This window comes from Dipodomys merriami, unplaced genomic scaffold (assembly GCF_024711535.1).
Source record: "Dipodomys merriami isolate MVZ:Mamm:240054 unplaced genomic scaffold, mDipMer1.0.p SCAF_11, whole genome shotgun sequence".
Taxonomy (NCBI): Eukaryota; Metazoa; Chordata; class Mammalia; order Rodentia; family Heteromyidae; genus Dipodomys; species Dipodomys merriami.
In genome coordinates, this window is record NW_027202382.1 from 15,729,019 (window position 1) to 15,741,797 (window position 12,779).

At 40.9% G+C, this 12,779-nt stretch overlaps 1 protein-coding gene across 5 annotated transcripts in view; it reads left to right on the forward strand.

Annotated features, from left to right (window-relative positions):
- Positions 1–12,779, forward strand: part of Melk (maternal embryonic leucine zipper kinase) — an 86,318-nt gene that overhangs the window by 44,324 nt on the left and 29,215 nt on the right. For 4 of the 5 annotated variants that reach the window (XM_070009942.1, XM_070009959.1, XM_070009951.1 and 1 more), the window contains one exon: positions 9,331–9,417. In XM_070009942.1, coding sequence (XP_069866043.1) covers positions 9,331–9,417 — 87 coding nt within the window. The remainder of the gene's footprint in view (positions 1–9,330; positions 9,418–12,779) is intronic. The other variant, XM_070009967.1, reaches the window with a different exon arrangement.

Consider the following 12,779-nt stretch of genomic DNA (forward strand, 5'->3'; position numbering starts at 1 on the left):
ACCTCCCCAAGGCCTTGAACTGCTTGCTGTTTAGCTTTGATCACAGGCACGTACTGCTATACCTGGATTATTTGCTGAGATGATATCTTGTTGTTTGAGTGTTTAGTTTTAGAACATCTTAGCAAGGTTGGGGCCCTGATTTAAACCATAGTACTGAGAGAGAGAGGAAGAAGAAAAGGTGGTGTTTTGCCAACTGTTTTTACCTGGTCTTTCTCTGAGCTACATTTTTTTTGATCTCTATATATCCCAAGAAGCTGGGATTATAGATATCACTCACTATGCCTGGCTAAAACTTTCTTTGAGATCTGGTTTGGTAGAAGATACCTGTATAGTCAGTTGCTTCTTCATTAAGTCTGTTTTGATGTTACTTTGATTCAAACATGAATAAAATTTACCCACATGCAGATATATAATAGGAAAAAAGAGAAGTATTTTAGATAAATCATTAAAACTTGACAAGTTTGTTTTCTTAAGGATTAGTTGCATGCAAAATCTGAAAATATAACATAAACATAAAACCCATAGTCTGTTCATTAACTAATTTTCTTTGTAACATTATGTGATTTGGAAAGTACTTGTTCATTGTGTTGTGCAAATCTTCCAGGTGGTAACACAAATATATAATACTAACAAACAAAAGAACCCATATTAAGTATTGGAAAGCCATTGGTTTCATGGTGGCAGATGCAAGTTTTCTAAAATGTTATTTTTGCTTGAAAAACTAAATTGTCTCTTTGGCAACAAGTATACAAGTACTGTTACTTAAATTTCCTTAAAATGTCATATTCACTTTGTTTTTCTTTTATATATTATCTGCTAAATATTCGAGTCTAAATAATCACAGTTTGATACTCTTTCAAGTGAAAATCCTGTTCTTTGCAAAAAAATGGCTAGTTGAACTTGTAACTCAGTCACACAGATTCTTTTCCTCTAGATTTGTATCATATTTTGGTCTGCACTATGGATACTTGGTATTTTGTCACATGGAATAGTAAAAGCACACATACTCAGGTTGAAATTTAAAGAAATTAATATTGTTTACTGTTTCATCCAAGACTTAGTAGAAATACCTGTTTTTGAACTGTGAGTGCATGAGAATGAATGCACCGTCTTTGGTACCACTGGGTGGATTTGTAACGAAGTACCAGTTTACTCATTGCTTTTGGGCCACTAGTATAAATGTCATCACTATGAAAATGGAAAAGATTTATTTATTCACTCACTCATTCATTCAATCCAGTGTTGGAGTTTGAACTCAAAGTCTTGTACTTGTTAGGAAGGTGCTTTACTACTTGAGCCATGCCTTCAGCTCTTTTTACTTTGGTTATTTCCCAAATGGGAAATACTTGGAAGTAGGTTCAGCCTATCCTATTTAGACTTCCTATATGGCTGGGATATCATACATGCTACCACACCAGTTTTATGGTTGAGATGGGGTCTTATGCACTTTTCTCCTGGGTTAGCATTGTGATTTTAACCTCCCAACTAGCTATAGGTATGAGCCTCAACACCTGGCATGGAAAATAGTTTTAACCTTGAGGCCTCAGGAGCCTTGCAAATGACCTAATACATATGTGAAAGTACATGTAAACAAAATGCTATTTGGTTAAGCAGTTAATTTAATATGCTTCCCATACCAGTGTCTAGAAACTTACATATTATATATGTAAGTTATATATTATACATATTATATATACATTATGTGTTATATTTCTTATGTAAGTATTACATAAGAAAGTAAATGGCACTCAAAGAATTATAGGTCCCATGGTTTTCCTCATATGCAATAATTAGAATACGTCTAGGATAATTTTATCAAATGAGCAGAAAAGCCCAAAAGCTATGTACATATGAATATACAAGATGATGCTAAGTGAAATGAACTCCAATATATGGACACAAGAGGTCTTTCTTTGTTGTTGTTGTTTTTAATGTTCTACGTGATTTTTTGTTTCCTTTATATATTCTTCCCTCTATGGTATAGCCCCTGTTGTCATTGTACTTGATTTTGGTACCCTACACCTTGTATATACATTTATCTAATTGGGGGTGGGGGTGGGAGGGGAATAACAAACGCTGAAACAAGGACACAGGATGACCTATTGCAACAATGAAACTCACAAAGACTGTCAACCCCTAAAGCTTCTCCTATCCCTGTCCCCCTAAACCTCCATGATGTACTTGTGTCTGGTAAATACATGCAACACCGAGAGTGTGGGTATTTGAGCAGTGCACTATAAGGGCCAGGAAACTGCTGTGTAAAATGGGTGGTGCAAATGCATGTCTTCAACCATCGGGGGTCATTGTTTCCCCACATGTGGAGGGCTGTTCATGCCTTTTCAGCCATGGTCCTAATAATCCTAAGGATAGGATATGCTATTGTGATAGAATAGATACCTAGATGAAGAAAGTCTAATTTTGACAACCCCAAAGGTTTTGTATTATTGTTATTTTTAACCTGAGAACAGTATAAAGTTTTAGATTTTTTTGGCATTGTATGAAGTATAATAAAGTTTTCAGTTTTCCCAGAGTGTACAGTTTTCTTCCATCTTAATATAATTATTGCTGCATGTGGTAGCACATATCTATGATCCCAGCCATTCAAAAGGCTGAGGTAGGAAGATAGCAAGTACTAGGCTAGTCTGATCAATATAGCAAGATCCTGGCCAAAAAATAAAATAAAATAAAATAAAAAATTAATAATGGGGCTGGGAAGGTGACTCAGTGGTAGAGCGCTTGCCTTGCATGCATGAGGCCTGGGTTCAATTCCTCAGCACCACATAAGCAGAAAAAGCTGGAAATTTGAGCCACAGCACCAAATGGCGTGCTAGCCTTGAGCTGAAGAGCCGAGGGACAGCATCCAGGCCTAGAGTCCAGGCCCCATGATGAAAAAAAAATAATAGTGAAAATTTGTTGAGCACTTAGAACAGTATGCCATTATAATAAGGGTTCTATTTATTTATTTATTTATTTAATTGTAAAGATACTGTACAGAGAGAGGGGTTACAGTTACATGACTAAGGTAATGAGTACATTTCCTATTGAGTACTGTTTTTCCCCTACCTCGCTTCCCACCCCACCTCCCCAACTCCTTTTCCCTCCTTCCTTCCCTCCCCCCCCCACTCTTTATTATATGGAAGAGTAATGTAGATTGAACTGTTGGGATAGTACTTTAGGGGAGGGCAATCCTGGGACTTAACTCAGGGCCAGGGCACTCTGCCTTAGCTTTTTGCTCAAAACTATCACTGTACTACTTGAGGCACAATTCCACTTACGGCTTTTTGCTGGATAATTGGAGATAGGAGTATCACAGACTTTATTGCCTGGGCTGGCTTGGAACTAAATCCTTAGTTTCCTGAATAGTTTGGATTACAGGCATGAGCTACCAGCTCCTGGCTTAGGGTAGTACCTTTAAGTTAGGCAGTGGGCTTGATGTTTGTTTTTTTTTTTAACTGTCCTAACTCATTTAATCCTCACAGAATCTCTGAAGTAGGTACCTTTAAGTTAGGCAGTAGGCTTGATTTTTTTAAAAAAACTTTTCTAACTCATTTACTCCTCATGCTATCTCTGAAATAGATAACTATTGTTCCGCCATTTTGCAGATGAAACAGCTGAGATTTTTTTTTTTCTTTTAGTTTTAGGGCTTGAACTCAGGGCCTGGGGACTGACTGCCTCTGAGCTCTTTTGCTAGCTTTTTACCACTTTGAGCCACAGATGAAAAGTCTCATGGGGACTTTTCTGACCAGGCTGAATTCAAACCATGATCCTCAGAGCTCAGCCTCCTGAGTAGTTAAGATTTCAGGCACAAAATACCAGTGCCTGGTACTTGAGACAGAATGTTTAAGTAACTTGGTCACACTTAAATGACTGGGAAATGTCGAAGCAGGATTTGTACCCAGCCCCAGTCAGACTGCAGCATGGGATAGATCTGATAGCTCTAACTCAGGGCCTGATTCTACACATCCTCAGTCTTAGCAAACATTGCTCATCTGACCTCTCCTGGAGCAGAGTCATAGAGAGGTGGCAGTGTGTGTGTGTGTGTGTGTGTGTGTGTGTGTGTGTGTGTGTGTGTGTGTGTGTGTGTGTGTGTGTGTGTGTGTGTGTGTGTGTGTGTGTGTGTGTGTGTGTGTGTGTGTGTGTGTGTGTGAAAGGCTCTAGGCTAGCAATGAATATTGTCAGTCTTGGGCAGATAACAGTATTTTTTCTGAGCATTTTCTTACCTCTAATATGGGTATTTTAATTACCTCTAATATGGGTATTTTAATATCAATCTCCTGTGCACGTTTGGGTCATGTCTTGCCTTTTATAGAACACCTTTACATATTGGGCTACTTATCTAGTTTACCTGCCTTACAAAGCTGTTGAAGGATATGTTATTTTTTTAATTTTTAATTTTTGGGTCCGGTTGTGGGGCTTGAACTCAGGGCCTGGGCGCTGTCCCTCAGCTCTTCAGCTCAAGGCTAGCACTCTACCACTTGAGCCACAACGCCACTTCCGGCTTTTTTCTTTTTGCTTATGTGTTGCTGAGGAATCGAACCCAGGGCCTCATGCATGCAAGGCAAGTGCTCTACCACTGAGCCACCTTCCCAACCCCAAGGGATATGTTATATATAGAAGAACATACAGCATCATTGTTGCTTTTTGAAGTGCTAGCCTTTTTCTTTTAGTGTTTTGTTTGTGTTTTACTAAGAATGAACTATAAAAAAGAATTCAGATTTACATGGATATTTAAGGTATAGATGCTGTAACAACTCTGCACAATCTCCTATCATTTTCATGCACAGCTCTAGTACCCAAATATTGTGTCAAATGGAAGTAATAATCAGTTCCATTTTTTTGTAGCAGGCACGGATAATCCAAAATAATTGGCTAGTTTGGGGTATGCATTTTTCCCCCAGTAGCCTAACTTGAGTGGGTGAGAATTCAGAACATACAAAACAAATATTGAGCTGGGCGCTAGTAGCTCACGCTTGTAATCCTAACTACTCGGGAGGCTGAGACCTGAGGATCATGTTTCAAAGCCAGCCTGCGCAAGAAAGTCCATGAGACTCATATCTCCAATTAACTACCAGAAAACCAGAAGTGGCACTGTGACTCAAGTGGTAGAGTGTTCACCTTGAGCTGAAGAGCTGAGGGACAGTGCCCAGGCCCAGAGTTCAACTCCCACAACTGACTAAAAATCAAAAAAAGTATTGAGCTTCTTTGGAAAATTCAGCTTGAGGTAGCAGTAATGAGTTTCAGATCTTGCTATGTTTGTTTCCCTGCTTTTTTCATTCTTTCTAGTCTAGGAGGTCAGTAGAACAGCTAGTACCTCTTTTCTACCTTTCTCTTCTTTAAAATCCTGCAGGGAACCCCAAATACGTTTCTTTTCACTTGAGCAATGATGTCATCCAACTGAGTGTCATCCAACTGAGGTTAAGATCATCCAGATGAAGGAATCTATAGTTCTTTTGTTTTTTGTTTTTTTTTTTTTTTGGTCGGTCGTGGGGCTTGAACTCTGGGCTTGGGCTCTATCCCTGTGCTCTTCAGCTCAAGGCAAGCGCTCTACGGCTTGAGCCACAGTGCCACTTCCGGTTTTCTAGTGGTTTTATTGGAGATAAGAGTCTCACGGACTTTCCTGCCTGGGCTGGCTTTGAACGGTGATCCTCAGATCTCAGCCTCCTGAATAGCTAGGATTCCAGGTGTGAACCACCAGCATCTGTCTAGGAATTTACAGTTCTGGGTCAAAGTAACACTTGGGGAAATTACCACAGTCTCTACTTTCCCTGTAACCCATGAGTTTGTGCTTGTGCCAGCTGATAGTGCATGTTTGTTTGTTCAATCTGCTGAAAATTGAATGGCTTAGAAACAACAAACATTTTTTTTTCTTTTTTGTCGATTGTGGAGCTTGAACTTGGCCTAGGCGCTGTCCCTCAGCTCTTCAGTTCAAGGCGAGCGCTTTACCACTTGAGCCACAGTGCCACTCTGGTTTTCTCATGGTGGTCTCATGGACTTTCCTGCCCAGTCTGGCTTTGAACCAGGATCCTCAGATCTCAACCTCCTGAGTAGCTAAGATTATAGGCGTGAGCCACTGGTACCAAGCTCAAACATTTATTCTTTTTTTTTTTGGTCCGGTAGTGGGGCCTGAACTCTGGGCCTGGGCGCTGTCCCTCAGCTCTTCAGCTCAAGGCTAGCACTCTATCACTTGAGCCACAGCGCCACTTCTGGCTTTTTTCTTTTTGCTTATGTGGGGCTGAGGAATCGAACCCAGGGCCTCGAGCATGCAAGGCAAGCGCTCTACCACTGAGCTACCTTCCCAGCCTCTCAAACATTTATTCTTTACAGTTCTGGAGGGTAAAAATTTCAAGATCAAGGCACTGGCCGTTTGGTGTCTGGTGATGACCCACATTCTTATTCATAGTCGGTTCCTTTGAATTACGTCCTTCCATGGTAGAAGGGGTGAGAAATCTCTTTGGGTACTTTTATCAGGGTACTTGTTCCATTCCAATCCTACAGATAGATCCCTCTCATAATCTAATCACCTCCTAATACTGATGGTTAGGTATCAAGATAGGAATTTTAAGGGAGTTTCGTTCAGACCACAGCAAGGTCCTTTCCTTATCTTTTCTAGTTTGCTCCCTTTTTAATGATAGTGAGATGACTTTGTCTTGCGCTCACTGTTATAGGTGTAGTGTCCTGAATAAAGGAAGGGTGTGATATTGCCCTGTCTTGTTCTGGGTAAACCTCTTTCTTATATTTAGTTCTAAATATCTCACTTTGAAGGTTGGTGCTAATCTGTGGTATGTATTATCAAAGAAAGTGGCAGAGTAGTGAGGACTCTTAATCATTAAAGCAGGTTGAAGAAACTACAAGAGAATACTTGAAGGGCTGGGAAGGTGGCTCAGTGGTAGAGCGTTTGCCTTGCATGCCTGAGGCCCTGAGTTCGATCCTCAGCACCACAAAACAAAAAGAAAAAAGCTGGAAGTGGCGCTGTGGCTCAAGTGGTAGAGCGCTAGCCTTGAGCTGAAGAGCTGAGGGACAGTGCCCTGGCCCAGAGTTCAGGCCCCACGACCAGACCCCCCCCCCCAAAAAAAAAGAGAATACTTGAAGAGAAAAACTGCCTATAGTTGGAATATACAAATATCAATAAGGTTCTAATATCAAAGAGGAAACAGAATTTTGTATATTAGTAAAAATAGTTAACTCTTTTTAAAAGCCCTAGTTTGTTTTGATGTATTAAATGTGTCCATTATACATTATACAAGACATATATGTCTCTGAGCTCTCTTACAGCTCAGAGAGGTGTGACATATTCAAGGTCCTGTGGTTATAAAGTGATGTCACAATTAAAAATGAGGTTTGTCTCTGATCTCAAAGCCTGTTAGCTGTCAGGCTGCACTGATTCACAGTGGATAGATATCACAGGGACACAGACCTCAGCAACAGGGGGAAGCTGGCCGTCCCAACTGTTCTGAGTTCCCTGCAGAGGAGGACTTGAAGCAGAAAGTAAAACATCACTTCCTGGGGCTGTTGTGAAGAGAATGTCTTACTTTGGAAAGATGAACTTTAAAATAACATTCCTTATGGTTCTCTTTACATGTAATCTTTTGGACTCTTTTCCAGTCCATCCCAGACCTGGGGATTTCTGCCATTTATTCTCAGTGATCCTCAACTCAGTTCATTACTGGCCCCATTTTTAGTGAGGTCTTATCATAGAGGGATCTGAATACCAAGATTATTTCTGTCCTTAAGTGAAATTAAATTTATATAGGAAGTCTTAGTGTTTTTAAAAATTATGTTTTGTTATACCTTCTGCATGATTATTCTCGTTCAACATCTATGGATCCTTGGACTGATAACTTCCCTGTTAACCTGAGATGTACATACTACAAGTCTGAGCTGCTCTTATGATTTGAACAACCACTAATTTTGAAGAGCTAGGTGACTGGTGTTTGGTGAAAATGCCAATGTAGATTTTATAGTAGGGGAAGGAGTAAAGGTCTCTTTTCTGCACAAAAGCACCTTAACTACTGATCAGGTAGTGTGAGGATATGACATGGGAACTCATCTTCTTCCAGTGTTCATTGTCATGTGATTACGTCTTAAAAAAAATTAAGGGGCTGGGAAGGTGGTTCAGTGGTAGAGTGCTTGCCTTGCATGCATGAGGCCCTGGGTTCAATTCCTCAGCACCACATAAACAAAAAGAAAAAAAAAGCCGGAAGTGGTGCTGTGGCTCAAGTGGTAGAGTGCTAGCCTTGAGCTGAAGAGCTGAGGGACAGCATCCAGGCCCAGAGTTCAGGCCCCATGACCGGACCCAAAAAAAAAAAAAAAACAAATTAAGAGGAATAGTAAATTGAGAATTTAAGTCATACTTAAATTAACATACTTGCCTAACATTACAAAGGACACAGTAATATAAGTCCTAACTACTCAGGATGCCAAGATCTGAAGAATTGTAGTCTGAGGCCAGCCTAGGCAGAAAAGTCTGGCAGCCTCCATATTGCAAAATAACCAACAAAAAGCTTGACTCAGGGCTGGGAAGGTGGCTCAGTGGTATAGCGCTTGTCTTGCATGCCTGAGGCCCTGGGTTCGATTCCTCAGCACCACATAAGCAAAAAGAAAAAAGCCGGAAGTGGTGCTGTGGCTCAAGTGGTAGAGCACTAGCCTTGAGCTGAAGAGCTGAGGGACAGCGCTCAGGCCCAGAGTTCAGGCCCCACGACTGGACCCCCGCCTCCCCCCCCCCCAAAAAAAAAAAAAAAAGCTTGACTCTAGATGGGTACCAGTGGCTCGTGTCTCTAATCCTGGCAACTCAGGAGACTGAGATCTGCAGATTGTGGTTTGAAGCTAGCCTGGAAAAGAAAATCCATGAGACTCTACTTCCAGTTAACCAGCAAAAAGCCAGAAGTAGAGCTGTGGCTCAAGTGGTAAAGCACTAGCATTGAGCAAAAAAAGCCCAAGGAGACACACACACACACGCACACACACACACACACACACACACACACACACACACACGTATGCACGTACACACGCGCGCACATGCGTGCGCACTAGGCTGGAGGCAGAGCTCAAGTGGTGAAGTGCTATCCAAACAACCAAGCTGAGCAAGTGGTAGGCCCTCAGTTGAAATTCTAGTACAGTTCAAATTCTTGTGCTGCAACCCCCACTCCCCAGCCATCAAACAGCAAAATAGCAATGTTATAAGGAATGTTGATTTGTACCCCAAAATTTGACAATCTAATGTTGTTTTGCACGTTGCTGTTTGATTTTATAAAGTAATTGTAATTTTTAATTTTTAAAACAATAAATTGTGAATTTGTTAATAAAATTTGTAATATCCTTTTTTTATAGTTTATTCACCTTGATGATGATTGTGTAACTGAACTTTCTGTCCATCACAGAAACAACAAGCAAACAATGGAGGACTTGATTTCATTGGTAAGAAATATATATGAATTTGAAAGTAGTGTCTTTTGTTTTACTGTTCTTTATTAGTGCATTACAAAGAATATAGCATTTTCAGACTTTATCATGAATATAAATATTATATGCTATTTATGAATGATTTTAATGGAATTCTTTTCTGATGTTTACTGCATGTCTTTTTTTTTTTTTTTTTTTGTTGGTCGTGGGGCTTGAACTCTGGGCCTGGGCGCTGTCCCTCAGCTCTTCAGCTCAAGGCGAGCGCTCTACCACTTGAGCTACAGCGCCACTTCCGGTTTTCTGGTGGTTTATTGGAGATAGGAGTCTCACGGTCTCTCCTGCCCGGGCTGGCTTTGAACCGCGATCCTCAGATCTCAGCCTCCTGAGTAGCTAGGATTACAGGTGTGAGCCACCAGCGCCCGGCTTACTGCATGTCTTTAAACATAAATACTACACTTAAGACATCGATTAGGGCTGGGAAGGTGGCTCAGTGGTAGAGCACTTGCCTTGCGTGCATGAGGCCCTGGGTTCAATTCCTCAGCACCACATAAGCAAAAAGAAAAAAGCCGGAAGTGGTGCTGTGGCTCAAGTGGTAGAGCGCTAGCCTTGAGCTGAAGAGCTGAGGGACAGCGCCCAGGCCCAGAGTTCAGGCCCCACGACTGGACCCAAAAAAAAAAAAAAAAAAAAGACATTTATTAAAGATGTTTATGACAGAGAAACAGAGTAATTAGTTCACAGGGAATTGATAGTTTAAATTTTGACTACTTTCAAGATTCTGAAGTATATATATTTATATACAGTATATTAATTTGGCAATCATATTGAAAATTCCTCTTACCTTTTATTTTTTCCTTTTCCTTTCCTTCTTTTTTTTCTTTTTTTTTGGGGGGGGGGGTCCGGTCGTGGGCCCCGAACTCTGGGCCTGGGCACTGTGCCTCAGCTCTTCAGCTCAAGGCTAGCGCTCTACCACTTGAGCCACAGCACCACTTCTGGCTTTTTTCTTTTTTTGCTCATGTGGTGCTGAGGAATGGAACCCAGGGCCTCATGCATGCAAGGCAAGCACTCTACCACTGAGCCACCTTCCCATCTTTTCTTTTTTTCTCTTTTTGGGTCCGGTCGTGGGGCCTGAACTCTGGGCCTAGGCGCTGTCCCTCAGCTCTTCAGCTCAAGGCTAGCGCTCTACCACTTGAGCCATAGCACCACTTCCGGCTTTTTTTTCCCCTGCTTATGTGGTGCTGAGGAATCAAACCCAGGGCCTCATGCATGCAAGGCAAGTGCTCTACCACTGAGCCACTTTCCCAGCCCCTCCCATCTTTTCTTGAAATAGGATCTTGATATGTTGCTCTGGCTAGCCTCAAACTCAGCATTTTGTCTCAGCCCCCAGAGTCCTGGGATTATAAATAGGCACCACCATGTCTGGCTTGTAATTTCTAGGTGGTACAGCCCAGAAAAATGAAGTTTGTGGTCAGTGAGGATCTGTTAGAATTTTTAAATTCTCTTGAGACCTCTGCCTTTATATTTGGGGCTGATTTGATAGGACACAGAGGGAGATCAGTATAGTCCATGTTAGAATGGTAACTGCTAATCTTTGTGCAGACAGAAATAATGAGATTCCCAAATATTCAACTTGTACCCCATTTTTATATGTATATGTAAGTCTTCCTAAACTGTCATATTTATTTTTCTTTCTGGTAGCTGAATTTGAACTTAGGGCCGGCCTCATACTTGTTTTGCTTACTCTGTTGCTTGTTTGTACTACTTGAACATGCCTCTAGTCTCTAAATTGCTCTTTTTTTGTTTTGTTTTGTTTTGGTGCATGAGTGACTCTGGGTTGTGGGAACAGTTCTTTTCCCCAATCCCTGTGATATTGACACCCAGGTGTTGTTTAAAATTGAGTGTGTTGAGAGGAAGGTCAGGTAGGAGGATAATGGGCCAATTCTGTTTTTCTAATCCTATAGTACCAGGTAGCTGTTTCTCTTCAGTCCAGGTTCCTGTGAACCTAAGATTTAACTGAATTTCTAAAAATATTATTTTTCTAGAAATGGGAGCTTCTTTCTAATAAGTAAACCTATCGCCTTCAGACATTTGACTTTCAAAAGAGGGAACTGCCTAAAAGATAAGGGAGACATTAGTGTATTAGACTTGTGGATTGACATTAACTGAAAGCGTAACTAATGTGTTGATTTATCTGTTATTGAACACAAAATTCCCCTGTGCATCTTATTGTAATGAGAACTACACAGTAACTGTGGCAAGAAAAGTTATAAAAAGGGTATTCCCCCTTCCCCCAGCAAGGGAAAAAGGGATGACTTACTGAGGAACTTTCCAAGCAGCCACTCTTACAATTTGAACAGACACAAAAAGCTCAATAGTAATGTTTGAAAATGAAGTTAGCTGGGTGCCAGTGGCTCATGCCTGTAATACTAAGCTACTCAAGAGGCTGAGACCTGAGGATCTTAGTTCAAAGCCAGCCCGGGCAGGAAACTCCATGAGACTCTTATCTCCAATAAACCACTCAGAAAACCGGAAGTGGTGCTGTGGCTCAAATGGTAGAGCCCTGGCCTTGAGCTGAAGAGCTGAGGAACAGTGTCCAGGCCCAGAGCTCAAGACCAATGACCAACAAAAAAAAAGAAAAATAAAGAAAAAAAGAAAGTGAAATTAATGTAAAATCTTCAGAAGTAGAACCTAAAGACAGAAAGATGTAAAAGTACCAAAGGGGTTATAAAGATCAGATGAAACAGAGGAGAGGAAGAAACTGTCAAATATTCCAAAACTGAAGTATATGAGTTTCCAAGAGTGAAACAGAACTTACATAGGCATAGTGAATGAAAATATATCTATCTCAAAGCCTCTTCTAAGCTGGATGTTGATAGCTCACGCCTGTAATCTGCTACCCAGGGGATCTGAGGATCATTACAGGGTTGCCTGGGCAGACAAATCAGAGAGACTCTTTATCTCCATTTAACAAGCAAAAATCCAAATATGGAGCTGTGGCTCAAGTGATAGAGTGCTAGCCTTATGTGAAAAAGCTCAGGGACAGCATCTAGGTCTTGAATTCAAGCCCCAGAACCAGCATCAGAAACAAAACAAAAAACCACTCACCTTTTCTAGTAGAATTTCAGAAAATTGTGTGAAAAGATTCAGAAAGTTTTCAGAGATAATAACAGAAAATCATATACAATGTCTTTGGAGTCAGAAAGACTACACTTTCTCATATTCTACTATAACCAAGAGGACCGTAATACCTTCAACACTAAAAAAATTATTACCAACCTAGAATTCTGTACTTGACCAAAGCAGAGTTAGGTGTAAGGAGAGAGAATGCTGTATTTATCAGATATGAAGGGTCTCAAACATTATTTACCTCATCGGAAAGT